Source organism: Grus americana, chromosome 13, assembly GCF_028858705.1.
Source record: "Grus americana isolate bGruAme1 chromosome 13, bGruAme1.mat, whole genome shotgun sequence".
Lineage (NCBI taxonomy): Eukaryota > Metazoa > Chordata > Aves > Gruiformes > Gruidae > Grus > Grus americana.
In genome coordinates, this window is record NC_072864.1 from 10,259,242 (window position 1) to 10,276,763 (window position 17,522).

At 41.8% G+C, this 17,522-nt stretch overlaps 2 protein-coding genes across 6 annotated transcripts in view; both read left to right on the top strand.

The window, feature by feature from the left end:
* The window catches only part of BEAN1 (brain expressed associated with NEDD4 1), a 61,179-nt gene extending 53,620 nt beyond the window's left edge, over window positions 1–7,559 (top strand). For all 5 annotated transcript variants that reach the window (XM_054841066.1, XM_054841069.1, XM_054841068.1 and 2 more), the window contains one exon: window positions 3,915–7,559. In XM_054841066.1, coding sequence (XP_054697041.1) covers window positions 3,915–4,263 — 349 coding nt within the window. In that variant the 3' untranslated portion in view covers window positions 4,264–7,559. The remainder of the gene's footprint in view (window positions 1–3,914) is intronic.
* Window positions 7,560–12,553: 4,994 nt separating this feature from the next.
* LOC129212143 (uncharacterized) lies at window positions 12,554–16,755 on the top strand. Its single transcript, XM_054840328.1, has 2 exons — window positions 12,554–12,888; window positions 15,134–16,755. Exons 1-2 carry the CDS (start codon window positions 12,577–12,579, stop codon window positions 16,637–16,639), a joined length of 1,818 nt encoding a protein of 605 aa, XP_054696303.1. The 5' UTR covers window positions 12,554–12,576; the 3' UTR covers window positions 16,640–16,755.
* The last annotated feature ends 767 nt before the right edge of the window (window positions 16,756–17,522 follow it).

Genomic DNA, 17,522 nt, shown 5'->3' on the forward strand with positions numbered 1-17,522 from the left:
AGTTTGCGTTCTTTGCAAGTAAAAAGAAACAAACCTCAAAGCTGTGTCAAAGGTGCAGATCTCACACTGCACAACAACTTAGCAGTACCACTTAGTTCGTGATACACAGCTTACTGCAGTAAAATGCAAGAGTCCATTCGCCTCTTCTCCTCAAACATGAAGCTTTATTTCAAGAGAACAGTAAGAATTTAGTCTAGTATCACTCAAATCAATACATGGTAATCAATTGCAAGAAATGATTACTATTACACTTTTTTTATAAGTAATCATTTAAATCTTTTGAGAAATTATTTTCCAACCAACATATATGGACAGTGGGTGCCTGTCGAACTGTGTATTACTACTTATAATACTTGCTTAGAATCCTCTAATAAAAAAAGATCTGGTAAAGACTAGATGCATAAATTTACATATTATGGTCTCTTTGAAGGAGAGACTGTAATTTCCTGTTTGCAAAACAAAATTCAAGCTTGTAATGTTGATAGTTCATTGGTTGTTGTACAGGAATACCTTTATATCACCACTCAAAGCACAACCAAATTACTGAGGCTGTTAAATGAGGCGGGGGGGGGGGAAACAAACAAAACAAAACACTCAGAAACTAGGGGGAAAAGACAAAGTTAAAGTTGCTTGTATGACCTTAATTCATCTCCTTTTTATCCTCAACAGAAAATGCTAGGAACCTTACCTATAGCTCCACTACTAGTATCATAGCAATAGCTGTTTGCAATGTCATCATTACCACACTTAGAAGAGAATATGGGAAACTATCAAGATCAGAAATTGCTGATGAAATAAAAGAAGTTATTAACAAAAAAACCCAACTATTTGAATGATTTGTAGTTGCCTCCCTGGCCACAACAATCTGTAGGTACAGCTGTGAAGGTGCCAAAAAGTTCCTTAATTGAAAATCTGGCATGTGTTCCTTATGGCCCTATTTAATTTTAAAATGTGCACTTAATTGCCAGAAATGGGGGGGGAGAGGGGATATGGACACAACAGACAACATGCATTCGAATTTGGAGAAAAAGAAAGAATTCTTTTTTTATCCATCATATGTATGAAGAAAAAGTGCCCTAACACTAATATATCAATATTTGGAACTAAACACTAAAATGGCAAGTCTTGAATACCCTAATTTGATACCCATTTGTCTTGATGCTTAAAAGTCTCCTTCCCAAAAGATCATTTTGCTATTTATCCCACCGAGCATTTTAGTTCTACAGAGCTGATCTATGGTCCATAAAAGATATTAAATTAAGTACTAAATTAAATCCAAAGGAAAGAAATGCAGATGATCAGGTGACAACAGTAAGTAGAAGCTTCATACTATGCCCATTTTCTCTTTAGGTCTGTGGCAGACTTCCCTTGCACTGGGCCTGGGCCCAGAATCAGGAGACAGAGATACTTCTTTCCTTTTGTGTTTCAGCAAAAGGATTCAAAGTTTTCCACCTTGAAACTCACTTTACTGTGGGTTTTTCAAAATTGAAACTGTTTTACTATGGTAAAAGGACCCAGTAGGTGCTCTTCATTAACCTGATTAAGTCAGTCAAAATCTGTGGAAAGATTTTAAATAAATTCACTGTGCCTTGGGTCAGCAAAATGTAAATTAAGTAAAGATGGAGCTCATAGTAAGTAATCCTGCAAAGAGCAGCTCTTCCTTTACTCCCACTGAGTTCATGAAGAGTTGAGGACATCGGGTCGTCAATCCCTAACTAAGGTCTAAGGTCTTTGAAAAGAATATCAGGTATGCGCTTGAAAGCTTCAGTGGTTTTAGCAGAGGCTGGACTGAAATCTTTTCCACATGTTTATACAAAACCAGTTCAACCTCCTACATGCTGGGACTTGTTTCTGAAGTATCTAGCAGCCCTATTCAGGATCTTCAGAACAGAGTTATGTTTTTAAATACCATTCTTTCTGATGGGAAAACTGAAATTTTCTAGTCTGAATTTAAAACCATTGTCTTCATGAATATGAAAAAAAGATAAGAGGGAGGTAAAAATAAAAACACCTGTGGATATTTGAGTTATTTAGTAACCTAGTACTAATATTTCACTTTCTTACCTTTCCCTTCCCCAAAAGCCACTTCCATCACCCAGACTAGGAACAATACCATCAAAATCATCAAGAGCACTCTGAGAGTATGAATGAGTGCAGGAGAACCAAGTATTTTCTGCAGTAGATCTGAGCTCACTCTAACCCAGTGCAACCTACCCTGCTGCAAGCCACTTATAATCTACAAGTAGGGTTTATTAGCTTGGGTTTAGCCTGGCACTAATGCAATTACAGGGGCAGAATGACTGCCTGCAGTCTACTGGGAAGACACATGCTAAATATCCTAAGTTTCAGGAAATATCCTAGATCTTAATAGCACTGCAGTTAGAGTGGTTGAGGAAATGGGTTCTTAATTTGTCTGGCTCCAGCAGAATTGTTTTTCAGGTTAACTGAGTAGGCGAAGGTTGTTTGTTTTGGTTTTTTCTCTCTACAGGAAACATTCCCTCCTTCAGAATTGGATTTAAATGATGCAAAACAGTTGAACAAGGCAGCCACAAACAAAACAGGTCTAACATTTAAAATCATGATATTACAATGACTCTTCCTCACTTTTGCCTGTAGCCAGGAAAACAAGACCTTCCTTTAGACCGCTAGACCTGGGCTGGTTTGATAGCAAAAGTGGAATCAGCTTTTGTTTGTGGATAAACAGGCAATGCTAGGATAGCCAGAGAGTGGACCACCCAGGTAACAGACTAGATTCCCAGTTCTGGTTCAGCCCTCCTTCCGGCCACAGTGCAATCTCTGCAGAGCCCTTAGGCTCAGAGGGCTGGGCAGTGCCAATGCAGCACAGTATAAATGCATGGAGCCTGCTCATGTCCACTCTGTCCATTCCCATCCCCTTCCTGCAACATAGAACATGGGAAAATAACAAGCACAAAGACATGCCAGTCTATCCAGGCTCATTATTTACCCCTTCTGGGCCTCCCTAGGCTGTGCAGTCCAAGCTCCAACCTAAGGTGTCTGTCTGCATTCACACTGGGACAGGAAGCACTGAGTGTGGTAGTGGAGCGAGGAGGTAGTAGTTTGCCCTAGCTCTAGATTGGCAGCATAGACAGAACTACAAAGCCTGGATAGACCTGAGCTGGCTCCTCATGGAAGTCCCACAAATTGGTCTGTCTTGCATTCCTCCTTTTTGGGAGGAACATGATGAAACATCTGCAGTCTCTGAATGACCAGAATGAGTCTGTCAAGATTATTCATCACAGCTCTGCACCTCAGCAAGAAATCCTCCTGCCTCTGCCAGCACAGATCTGCAACCCAGACAACCCACTGCATGTAACTGCTGGCTGAGCACCAGGGACCTGCGAGTCAGAAGGACAGCATTTGATGTGATACTCTAGACTCCATCTAAGGCTCTCTGTGCCTTATTTCATAACTGTAAAATGGCAATACCACTTCCTTTTTCCCGGAGCCATTTTCTAACTTAGCTACTTACAAGCAGTTGAGAGCAGGAATGAAGCCCTCCTGTGTTGCACCTGTGGTGACTGGTGCAGCATGCACAGCTTTGTGTAAGCCCGCAGTATTATTCCTCCTGCTCCCGTGTAACTGGCTGTAAGGAGCTGGGCTTATCCCCAGGCACCTGAGCTGAACGGTGCTGCCACAGATGTTGCCTTCATGCAGGAGGATAGGGCCTGAACTTTCACTGAAACCTCTGGGATTATCTTTAGGTATTTGGAGATGTGCTTGTAAGTATTACACTTTCAAGTGTCTCACATGACAGGTTAAACAAGGATGTGGGCTGAGGAACAAAACACCAGATGATCCTTTTCTTCTCACTTTACCTGCCCCTGTTATGCTGAAAATAACATACTGTGGCATTTTTCACAGGAATCTAATGAGAAATTCTTTTTTTCTTTCAGCTACGATGAATGTGTGGGGCCAGGAGCAACACAAATATATATTCCCACAGATGATCCCCCCCCGTATTCTCTAACGGACCCTTGTCAAAGAAATGAAATATCTATAAACATTAGCCTGGAAGAAGCAGCAGCATCTGGGACTACAGGACAGGCTGCAAATTATGCAGTCAGGCTGCAGGACTTGCAGCAACCCATTTCATCCATCTCTTTGTCGTCTCTCACTCTGGAGGCTGCTCCCCTGTACGAGACAGTGGTGTGTGAACAGAATATCCCCATCCCAGTTGTTCCAATGGAAGTACTGAAAAATTCTTCCACTGACTATCAGACCCTTCTGAACCAAATCATATGAATAAAAGTGGCTCTTTCCTTCAATTCTTCTGAAGAACTCAGATCAACAAAAACATTTAAACGGAAGAATAAAACCTTTGAAAGTTTTATCTATTTTATATCTTTAAACAGGGATGCAATGGGATTTTATTGTTTACAGTCCATTTTGAAAGTTTACCTAAACTTCCCTCTTTGTGCTTCAAAGTGTTCCATGACATCACACAGCATAAAAGAGCAGCAGTGACAAGCAGTACATCTGACCTTTTTGAAGCATTTCAAAACACATTGAAATCAGCCACTCTTAATGTAGATACATGTTATCCAGTCAAGCCTACTGGTTGATTATATGATACTTTGCATGTTTTAGAGCAGAAGGGAAAAGGAGCATTTTGGTGTCTTTGTAGGTGTCACTAGTACATTTCATTCAGTGTCTTGGCAACAAAGCATTTTTAAATAATTCTTTGTCTAAATATGTATGTCAGTAGACAGAACACCACCTGCAAAACATGACTATCAGTGCCATATAGGAGCAAAAGAAAAAGGAGAATAATATTTTGATAGTCACATTTTCCCTTTGGAAAGCCTGGCCGGTACCAGGCTTTCCACACCATTGTAAAGTCTGCTGGTAAGTCTTCCTCAAAAGAATCCAGCGGCAAGTGATGGAAGGGTGGCAATGGAGCCCCAAACACCAATTGGCTTTACCTACGGAAGCTGTGCTACAGCCATGTGCAGGCCTGGGAGCTGAATGCCCTTCACAGGGACTTGCTATAGCCAAGGGAGGGGCAGTGTCTGGAATCCCAGAAGACGCTTCATGCCAATTCCCATGCATGACTGCATTTTCAAGCACTAACTGGTCTCCTTCTTCAGTAAGGAGCCTGTAGTGTTACAAAGGACCTTGACCTCTAGTAATTGCATTAGTGTGATGTAAATAGTAGGTGCTGGACTTGGCATGCACAGTTACAGAGAACCTCACTTTGTGCAGAAACCTTTTTTTATTAGGCATGATCCTTTTCACTGAAATTTTGCTACGCACAGATCTAGCTTTTATTCATAGACCTGGACTTCTCACACATTCATATGATAACTGCATACAAGTTGGAGATGCACACTAGCAGGAACAGCAGAGGTAAACTGCAGATGTGAGAGTTAAATCTTACATGGTGCTTACATAAGCACCCTATCTCCACACAAGGACTGCATCTTCAACCAGTACTAGGTTAGCAGAGTTACCAGAGGCTCATCTCCACTAAATCTCTTAAGAGGTATTTTCACTGAAAAAAAAAAAAAATTTACACTGATAAAATGGACTTCAGTTTACTACCCCCACTGAAGGATATGTAAAAGTGAGTACAGTAAATATATACTTGTGTTTAAAAGGAAGTATCATCCAAATTATTAAAATTGCACTTAGATTTTCTGTAAATACTAAATAATTTTCAACTGTAATCATCATCCAACACTCCAAAGATTGACACAATTATAATTAATACTGAGATGGGAAGTAATTATATGGTTCTTACTGCTGTATAAATTATACCATTGCTGAGTCATATGCACATGATGAGATAAGGTAAGTATGCATTTTTTGCTAAGCAGATGAGAGTAAATATGTATTTTGCTAAAAGAACAGAATTCTCTTGCAGTTCGGCAAGATTTTCAATATTCTCAGTATACTATACCCAAACCAACAAAAAAATCGTAATTTTGCACTGCAAAACTGCTGGCAGGCATTGCCAGAATGTAGGCTGTATTTCACATCTGTATTTTTAAGAGACAGAACTATTGCTTTGTATAAAATACTAGTGTGAACAGTTTTGTGGTGTACAATGAGAGAAGCAAAACTCTACACTATCTATTAGGGGGCAGAAATGAAAACTCACATAGAAATATACCAGTCAGTTTTATTGGCAGGAAAATAAAATGTGAAGGAAAGCATAGAGGTTCATTTATGCAGAACAGGACATGCTTTCATAGCTCTGTCTTCCTGCAGCTCTTGGAGACCTGCCTAGAACAGAGTGAGGCACTGGGACCAAACCCTGCCTACTTCAGGATGCTGTTGGGGAGGTGGAGGGGGAAATCTAATAAACAAATATTAGAAGGCAAATGGGATCTTACTTTTTTTTCCTGAAAGTGAGTCTGTCTTTTACCTGTAACATGGCAAACCTGAACGTTCTTCTGAAGACAAGCACAGAGGGTTTTTCACACCTGGCAGGCAAGCCTCTGCTGTTTCACAGATGCTTACAGTTTCTGTGCATTTTGGGAAATCCCTTCAACCTGCTTGGCTTTTAACCTGACAGGGACTTCATGACCTTCCACTAACTTTCTCTCTGTGGTTTACTAATTTTAAATAGGTCTCTGATGAAAGTGGGAGATTTGTATTTTACCTCATGATAGAAATGCATTACTGAGATTACAGAAAAATAATCAAAGTCGTTCTTCATTTGATAACAGTTACAGTTCCTTAGCATTGTGAGCTGGATTGTGCGTAGCAGCATTACTTACAAATAGCTGTCTACTCCCTCTTGTGGTATACCACGTTATAAAGTCAAGTCATCTAATTATCACACTACACAGAGTTCACAACAAGGGACTCATCCATCAAAATAATCCCAGCTTCTTTGTCACACAGATGCGGAAGCCAACCAGAACATACACTTCCACACTGTTCCATTTTTCTAAGTTACCACTAAATGCATAGGTTATGTCATTCATTATAAACAAGTATCTTTAAAAAAAAACAAACTGTGAATTCAAAGTAGAATATGCTACCTTCGGTGATACCTTACCATGATCAATTGCAAGAGCAGCTTAGAATTTTCTACTCTTGTTAATCTTTTTAACTAGGTGATATCCAATAAAGTTGGGGGGAAAAAAGCTTATAAATCCAACCCATATACTGCAAAGAGACAACACTAGAAAGAGAAGTTTATAGCTCTAAAGCTGCTCTAACAGCTTCTGGCTGCTGCTACTACTGGAACAGCATTGAGATTTCTTGCAATGATGCAATTAGAACATGTTTTTCATTTCTTGGAGAATATTTAAGATCCTGGATAAGTCTTAGCAAAGTTGACAGAGTGTCTCCTGATACTCCTCTTAAGAAATTCATATACTCGTATCAGATTTTATCCTAAACTCTCACATAATTTTAATGCCAGTCCAAAAATAGGCTTAACACAGGCCTTTCATTTATTACATGATTAGTATCAAAAAGAAATTGGACATGCTGTTTCTTGCTATGTGATAACAATACTGTATTTCTGTAATCACCTCTTTCGCTTCAATTTTTAGTATACTAATCTTTACATAAAACTTTTAGTAAAGAACATACATGTATTCAATATAGCTCCTGTGCTTTTTATTGCGTCAGTATCACTTCGGTACTACTCAAAGCCTTTAGCCTCCTGTTAATCGGGCGACTAAGCAACCATTGACTAAACAACTTCAGTCATTTACATTTGGATTTCCCATTTGTCAGAGATCACAGGAATAAGCAGCCATCAGAGCAGTCAGGTCTTCCCTGCTCTAGGGGACGTCAGTGTGTGCCCAGCCGGGATCAGCGCAGCTCAGCAAGAGCAAGGAAGGAAAGAGTCTGCAGTACTGCTGCAGTGAAAATTGTTACCCTTGGAAATACTCACAGCCATTTAAAGAAGCATCAGAAACCCTCACAAACACATTCATCGGTACATCTGAAAACTACTAAGGTCAGGAGACTGGAAAATGGCAACATACCACCAAGGAAAAAGAGGAAAAGCCAGGAAGTAACAGGTCAATCTTCCCAGAAATATTCAAACAGAAAATTTTTTAGCACAGCAAGATGAGTAACAGTGTATTTCCTGAATGAAAATCACATCAAACTGATGTAACTCATCACAGTACAGTCTGACAAATCTTTTCCCTCCTTAAACTAGAGAAATACACTCTATATAAACAGACTTCTGTAAATTATTCATCATCATACAAGAGAGTATTTATCAATTGCTCTATGTTAGTTTGAAAGGATGCATCAGGTGGGATCACTTACGTTCTAATGAAAATACTGAGTGTTGCTGGATTTCAGAGCTTTGAGAGAGAGAGAATGGACCTATTAAAATCAGCAAGTTACATAAAACTAGGAGAGGCAGAAGTATGTAGGACAGCAGGACTGGAACTTGAAGAGACAGAGAAACAGCCTGGAAAGAACAAAATACAATTCAGTGAACACAAATAACAGTTCCTGCACTTGAGAAATGTAGGCTCAAATTCACAAACGCATGACAGAGTGACCTGTTAGACTGCAGGAGAATGTCTGAGAATTAGACTGAGACAAATATGGGCTAACTATGAGCCAATAACGTCATACTACTAGAAAAAAGAAGAAAACCCAACAACAGCAGCATGGGAATATAAACAGTGCTATTATTCTTAAAACGTTCAGAATAGCCCTCCACTTACTACTGCTCTGTTAGGAAACAGAGTCCAGGCTGAGGTTCTACGAGTCAAGGAGGCTGACAAACCTGACTGCCTAGAGAAAAGCACAAAGAAAGTTAAAAGACCTGGTTATTATTTTTCCTGGTTTTGCATGACAAAGAATAGAAAGCTGTTCTCCATTGCTATATAGAAATGAGATATTAGAATTGAGGGGAAATAGAAAGTTAGTATTTTATACATTGTAGAGAAAGGCCAAGTTTCAGTCATCTCCTTCTATTGGAGCTTTCCATGTCCTCTCTTTATCACTGTCTGACAGTGCCCAATGCTGCTATGCTACCTGGCAATTGGCAGTCATACTTTTGTCACTTAGTATTAGCAGCTTTCCAAACCCTAGATGTTCTGCCAGCACCCTCTGGGAAAAGAGGATTCTCTTAGCCCAGACCACATTAGTGACCCACTAAGAACTACATGATTTCTAACACCATACTGTTGTCACAGCAAAAAGCTTTCAGTGAAAATACTCATCACCACAATTATATCCAAGCATCTCCAGCTCTAAATCCACTGATGTGCTACATCTCAAGTGGGAATTGTAGATAGATCAGAAACTAATTCCATGTTTTCTGAATCCCCAACAGCATCTCATGCATTAAAACTTCTTCTCAGCTAGCCAAGTTCATATTCATTTCTCTTTTCTTATACTCAACTCATAAGCATAGAATAAATTCACAGCACAGATTTCAGACAGGTCCATATGCATATACATTCTCACTGCCATTAAAGAAATAAAAAGTAACAAACAATAGCTTCCATGCCCAGCAGGGGCACAAACAAGTTAAAGCTTTAAGGAACCTAGACATATCCATGGTGGTCCATTCATGTTTTGGGTCCAATGCCTTGATTCTCATATTTGTTCTCCTGCATCTCCTAACAATATAAATATTGATATGTATTATATGTTTATATAATATTTATATTTAAATATATATCAATATATCTGCCTAAATCAGCTCAACTGCAATGAAAAAAAAAAGTTACATATATAGCCTGATGAAATTCACCTGCTATTGGCATTGTGTCTTTTAAACTCCAGGGAAATAATAACAGTTTCCATGCACAGCTGAAAGTGGACATTTCTTTCTACTGAATTCCTCTTCTCTCCTAGGACTAATGACCAGGCTTTTTGCCTTGCTGTAGTCTTTAAAAAAAAAAAAAAAATCTTTTTGATAGAATCTGTCTTCTGTTACACTCCAAATGAACCTAATACATTCACAATGGAGAGACTTTTTTTTGTTGTTCCAATACAAATGACAATGAAGTAGTGAAAGAATTCTGTAAAAATTAAGATTATTTTGTCACAGCTTTGCTCCTAGCAGGATTTTATATTTCTGCAGAAGATTATAATCAGTAATAAAATTAATACACACAGAAAAGAGCAAAACTTCTTTGCAAAACATTTCAAAAATCTCACTGAAGAAAGGGGAGCAAGATGGGAGACCTCATAGCTCAGGGAACTGCAACTCAACTTTCAGGCACCTGGGTCATGGGAGAGTACTCTGTCCTGTTGGCAGTGATGGGCTTGGTACCACACTGTCATGGTTTAACCTGGCAGGCAGCTAAAACAACCACACAGCCATTTGCTCACTCCCCCCCAGCAAGATGGGTGCGAGAATTGAAAAGAAAAAGGTAAAACTTGTTAGTTGAGATAAAGACAGTTTAATAGGACAGAAAAGGAAGATAATAATAATAAAAGAATACACAAAACAACTGATGCACAGCACAATTGCTTACCACCTGGAACCAATGCTCAGCTAGTTCCTGAGCCACCTCCCTCCCAGCCAACTCCCCCAGTTATATACTGAGCATGATGTCATATGGTATGGAATATCCCTTTGGCCAGTTTCAGCCAGCTGTCCTGGCTGTGTCTACTCCCAGCTTCTGGTGCATCCCCCGCAGACCACAATAAGAAGCTGAAAAGTCCCTGAATGCTTGCCAACAACTAAAATATTAGTATATCATCAACATTATTCTCATCCTAAATCCAAAACACAGCACTATAGCAGCTGCTAGTATGAAAATTTAACTCTACCCCAGCCAAATCCAGTACACATACACCCCAAGGAAATGATTAAGCTTAGGGAACAGGCTTTTAAAGTATTAGGATCTTCAAAACACAGAACATAAATCCCATCCTTGGAGGATATACTAGGAAACTAATTCAGGGAATAAGAATGCAGTGACAACTAGATAGATAAGGCAACTTAGTATTGACTATATTATGTAAATATGCTTTAATGAAAAGTGAAACACTCAAAAGAACCAGCAACAAAGCAAGATTCCCTGTATCGTTCTACTAAAACATACCAGGCTTTAACAAAATGCAGTTATTCTATATGTTAACGAGAACAGCAAAGGTTAAAGAATCCCATCCCCCCCACCACCCCCCGTGGGAGCGGATGTGCAGGAACATGAAATCAAACCCTTTCATTTGGGTCAATAAAGTTTTGCATACGGCAAGAGGAGAGCTGAGCCGCCTGTAGGCACCCTACTGAAGGGCACAGCGAAGCTTGTCTGTGTATGGACGCACATATGGTAGGGGAGGAAATTCAGACATTGCAGCAGATGGCCAGATGGCCTCATTTTAACATGTGGTGGTAGTATGGGGATTTGTCCCCCCTTCCCTCTTGGCTAGATCAGCAATTTTTATGTAGCAATTATCCATACACAAATTCTACAAAACTATTTCTTAATGACATTTCACTTGAAATGATGATCAAAAGCATATGTTTTTGGTAAGCCCTCTTGCCTGGAAAGTCTGGAAGAAAACCAGTTTGTTTGCAACACCACTTTCTGCAAGAAAGACACAGGACTGCAGTCAAGTAAACCTGAGTTTTCCATTAATCAGGAGAAGCCATAGTGGTTAACAGTAAGACAGATATTAATTTTAAAATCTATTATGTAACAATCTATAAGATGAGCCATTAAAAAAAAAATCAAGTCAAATTCACACTTGCAGCAAGTCAAGTCAGTGGAGACATCACTGAAGCCCAGCTGGTCTACAACAAAAAAATAAGGTCATGGGAGGCCTGTGTCAGCACTAATTTGTGAAGTCACACAAGTACACAACATCGTAGCTGCATAGGAAGTTACTCTAAAATTCAAATTCCAAAAATCAAGATTAACAAAGTCATCTGGATCAAAGTCAGGTTTGCTTTCCAGCTGCTGGACCTGACCTCCCTTTTCAAGCCCATCCCAGGAAACTCTTCAGCCACCACAGCAGAAAACACAAGTCTCTTTCAGCTGATTGTTACCCAAACCTAGCCCAGGAATTCAGAGGCAACATACAATAAAAATAATAACAAAACAGGCGCAAGGAATGTGCTACACTACAGATGGTCTCGCTTCACCCCACAGCACAATTACCGTTAGGACAGCTTTCACGCTCACGCCAGCCCTTCCCTGGCAGGTGCCCATAGCAGACACCTCCCTCCAGGTGCTCACAGCTGGCCAGAAAGCAGCCGGGGCCCCGGCAGAGGAAAGAAGCAGGAGACAGCTCGGGGAGGTCGGTAACACAGCGCTGCCGGAGCCGCGGAGCGGGAAACGAGAGACTTTACCTCAGCGCGGTGCCGGCGGCGCGGCTGTCCTCACGCGACACCTCCTCCTTCACGCGACACCGCCACGCGCCCGTGCTAAGACGACGGCCGCCCGCGCGCAGCACCATGCACCGCCTCACGCGACACCGCCCCCTCCACCCTCCCGCCTTTCGCTTTCAGTTCGCCGGGGCGCCCGCCCCCCGCTCTGACTGGCACGGCGAGACACCACTGACCGCCCGTTGCGCCGGCGGAATGGCCAATGGCGGGCCGAGAGGCGCCGCGGCCGGGCGGGGGCAGCGCTTGCGGGCGGGCGGCCCGGCCGGTCTGGTGCCGCCATGAAGGAGCCGGCGGTAGCGGCCGAGGAGGAGGTGTTGCGGGACTACTTGGCCTACTACGCGGCCCGAGGGGCGCAGGGGGAATTGGCGGTGTGCGACGAGGCCTCCCTGAAGGCGAGGGCACGACGGCTGCTGGGTCTGCGGCGGCGCGGCGCCCTGGACGTGTGCAGCGTGGCGGAGCGGTGCAGGCGGGCCCGGGGCGAGCGGGGCGGCAGCGTCCTTCGCGACCTGCTCAAGGCGCTGGAGGTGCTGGAGCTGCTCTGCATCAACCTGCTCCTCTCCCCGTGGCGGAAGGAGATCAGGTCGCTGAAGGTAGGGAAGCGCCGCGGGGCTCGGGCGAGGGGCGCAGCCAGCCCTGGAGAGGCTTGTCCGGCCTCGGGGCCTGGCGGCTGCGGGGTTTCGAGGCCTCTTCTTCGGGCTTGTGGCGCAGGAGGCACGGCAGCGGCGCCCGCGCCCTGGGGAGTTATGAGCAGCGTTCAGGGGCCGGTTTTGAGTGGGTTAGGGATGCCCTGGGCGGTGGCGAGGCTGCTGCGAGGTGTTCGTTGGCCTTTGCAGGCCTTGTCCTCGCCGAGGCCGGGCCTTGAGGGGCCTTCCCAGGAGTGCTGAGCAGTTCAGGGACTGGAAACGGAGATCTTCGGCTGTTGTGAGACGGTAGAGAAGTACAGAGGTGCAATGGAAGGTTTAGACTCTCACTACTCTGAGTTTTAATCTTACATTACCTGTAATGAAGGGATGCTTTTTATCATTAGTTTTCACTTTTGCTAAGTTTGATGCCAAAGGCAGGGTGGGTCAGTGTCTGTCTGGTCCAGTGATTTTATCACCTGTTCTAGCTCTGGTGGCTGCAGCTGGTGAAGTGGGTAGGAAAACCCCCCTCAAAAGGAAATGCTGTTGCTTTTTGCAGTAAGGTGGTCGAGGTTACCCCACTTCCCTGGCACACTGAATGCATCTCATTGCCCAGAAGAGACAGCAATCTTCAACACATACAAAATCTACTTCTATTTAAACAAAATCCCTGAACACCCAGAATGCAAACATATTTCCCTTCCTACAGCAACAGGTGCTAGTGAGGAAAAGCCATTTCTTTCCACTTTCCTGTGCTTAGGTCTCATCTGCGGATTCTCAAACAGCTGTAGATTCCTATTCTCCTCATTCATCTCCCTAAAACAGGGCAAAGCATAAGATATTCAGGTCTACAGTTAGTGGGCTTAGCTTTTCATAACACAAGAATCCAAGGCTTCATTAAAATCAAATTCTGAAGACCACTGTGGGTGGTCCAAAGTGCAAGACAGCCTGCTGAAGGCCTGAAATAATTCTACTGCAAGGCACAAGTTAGAGAACGAGTATCTTGTGTACATGTGAGTTTGATTAAAAAATTACTAGTCGTACAGGGAATAATACTTCACGTATTTCCTGCCTCTCATCCACTCTGATGTCACACACACACACACAGTGCCTGCTCCTTACTTCCCCTCTAGAAGGAACATAAGCTAGGGAGTGAAAGGCACTGTTGACAAATCTATCTGAGAATGGAGTGAGTCTCAGTCCTACATTATACTGTGGCCTTTTAGGTTAATGGCCTTTTTGGGGGTCAGTTTTGTTCTCCCGCAAGCTTGTGCTTGTGAGACCAATGCTTAGGTCTCAGCCTTAGGAAGTAGGTAAGTCAGTCTCAAACTGGGCAGCCTGAAAATAAGGTACCCCAATTCTGAAATTCTTGACTTTGCATTCCTACCTCCATTCCGTTCTGATTTGCCTGGAGTTGGTCATGCTTAGGTCAACGTAGTCTCTCCTATCATAGCATTTCAGGCAAAACCAAAAACCACTTCCAGTTCACAAACTAGACCTAACACCTGGGGTAGCTCCAAAACCAAGCAAATGTTGAATGATTTTTTTTAAGTTGTTACACAGCAGGCACATTTTATTCAAGTCATGTTTTGCAGACAGCTTGTGCAAAGAGAGCGTGTTTTAGAAATATTTCTGCTAGAATAGTCTCCCTTCAAAAAGGTGCTTTCAAAGAAATGGCAACTTAATTCAGGGATAGTAAAGTCACAGCAGGAGTCTGAACCATGGAAAAAGAAAAAGTAACAGTCTTGTCACCAATTAAGAAATATGATTAACAGCAAGTGCATCGCATCTGTTTCCTTAGGAAAAGATTAGACCTCAGTGATTTATTCTATGAATCTTGGTTTGTTTAAAAAATTCCCATTCTTCAGCAGAGCACATAAGACATTGCTGAGTTTCTCTAGTTTGATTAAAAATTATTTTCTTACTCTTCTTTTTTGAATATCTATGCTGTTAGCCAGTATCTCAGCAGGTTTAAACTGGCATAACTTCACTGAAATTAACGTGCTATAGCAAAGCTATAATGCTTGAGAGGCTTACAAAATAATGCCATTAGAAAAGCCTCACTCCGATTCAAAATTCAGACTTTTAGGAACATAGTTTTTTAAAATATTTAAATAACTTTTTGAAGTACTTTTGATTTTTAGGAAGTCTTTCACACTTCCCTCCACCCCACCCCCCTGTGTTCATCTGTTTTTAATGTTGCATTCTGTTTCAGACATTCACCGGTAATTTTGTCTACTATATTCAATCTGTGCTCCCAGATGACATTGTAAAAACTGTACTGGAGAAAATAGGTTACATTGCAACAACAGCAACAGAGTTTTCACTTGTCAAAAAGAGAAACAATGAGGAAACAAAGCAGACTGCATTTGAAATATTTCTGGCAAGAATTGAGTGTGAAACCATCCTCGAAATGACAAATGAAGAAAAGCATGGCAATTTGGAGAAGACCCTACAGAAGAGAACACAAATGCACCAGCATCATGGAGATAAGGACAAAGAGGATCAAACACCTGAGAGAGAAGATGCTGAAAATCTAGAAAATAAAGAAAACAGTGAGACATCTTTGTGCCTTGCTACTCAACAGAAGTCTTCAACTAATACCGATATATCCTTTGAAGCTGCTGGGAATCCGAAGATCAAAGATGACGTGCCTCAGTTAGCAGTTGCTCAATCCACTAACAGGCTTCAGGAACACCAAAGGCAAGTCATTAACACCGTACATTTTCCGGGCAAATGCTCAGACAGTGAGGACTTCTTGATCAAATATAGTGACATTGTCATAAGACAAACACCTATTTTCAGTGAGAATCTGTCTCCAAAAGCTTTTGAAAAAAAGCCAAGAGCCAGTCTAAGTGAAGAATGTGTTTTGGCAGTTACTGCAGAGTCAACTGCAAATGAGATCAGGCCTGTGCCACTCTCACCAGGAGCAAGCGGTCCGCCAGCCTTTGCAATATTTGCTGACAGCTCTTGTGACAGCAAAAACACCTTGGAGTACAAAGCTCAAGAAGTCCCCAAAGAATCAATTGAAGCAGAAATTAACGATGCCATAAATTGCATAGACCCGGACCCTGCAGATGAACCCAATGAGCTGAAGTCTCTGCCATACAAGGATGTTGCATCTGTCCAAAACTGCAGCGTCCCTAGGGAAGAGGAAGTTTGTGAGCTGTCTTTAACCTTCACAAAACTACAAATCAAGGACACTCAGGAAGACCTTATGTATCCAGTAGAGGAAACTGGCCAACCTGAGTCAGTACCATATGCAGGTACAAGTGACAGGAATGCAAGAGAATTTAATCATTCCAAAATAAAACATACATATCTGACTAATGCTCAGATGCAGAACAGAGCAGCTGCACATACTGAGCCATCTTCAGATCTATGCTGTACTACTGGGAACATGGAGGATCCCACTCCTGGTTCTGATAGCAAGAGACTATTAATGGATACTCCTAACGCACATACAGCTTCTGAGTGTTTCAGACACATTAGAGAGCCCCCTAACCTCACCTACATTCCACCACAAAGTATTGATGTTCGGTCTTCATGCATAAGAAGGACCAGTGCACAGGGCAGAAGGAACTTCTTGCAGTCTGAACGTGACTCTCCTGAATCCAGTGAAGCAAAGCTGGAGAGCTATCATTTAAAAGTAAATGAAATCCAGGAGCCTTATGTCATTATTGACAAAACCGACCAAGGAATGTTATGCCATCACACCTGATCCTACTAGTGCTTTATTTGCAATCTGCCTGGGTTTCTTCCTCTCACTTGTGGCCTTGATCATCTTTTCAAGGAGATGATTAGCCTTGTCAAAACAGTTTTAAAAACAAACAAAAACCCCACCCACCACTGCAAAGTAGTTGAACAAATTCTTAATGGCCCCTTCTCATCTGGAACCTTTGGCACTGAAACCTGAATGGTCACCTTTCTAAAGCATAGACAACTTCCATAAATTTAAATCCATTTAATTCATTAGCCAGGTTCCTTCTGTCTGTACTTAATGCCAACAGGTTTCTTCAGTTAAGCAGACTTCTACTTCTTTCCTTTCCCTTTTTTTTTTTTTTTCTCTTTACAGACCTATTCCTGGAGTATTCTTCAAGTATAGCATGCTATAGAATGACAGAAACAGGTAAATGTTTCTCAACTAGAAGAGCCAACATTACAGCTTTACAAATGCTATACTGGAGTGTACTTCTATTAACTCATTACATTGCTATGAAGCTGTGCTCTGAGCTAACCTTGTTCTTGTTTTCAGTTGAAAATAAGTTTAGAAAGTGTGACTATTCTTTTAGGTTTAAAGAAGTGAACAGCCCTGTGAACACATTTTTGCATTATGAGTAACAGTTTAGCTCTTATAGAGGCAATAACCTGTATTACAGGTTTTATACCTGTCTCCACTTGTTAACAAAATTTTTTGTGGCTACCACACAAATTTCAAGAGAAGAACTGAGCAGTGTAATCATTCACTGCTACCAGATGAGGGAGATCAAGCTACTTGCCCCTGTTCCTGCCACTTAGCTCTGCACCAGCTCTGGAGTTCACTGGACTTTTCTGTAAGCCAGTTCATCTCACTAAAATGAAGGGAAAAAACTGCCATTCTCTGT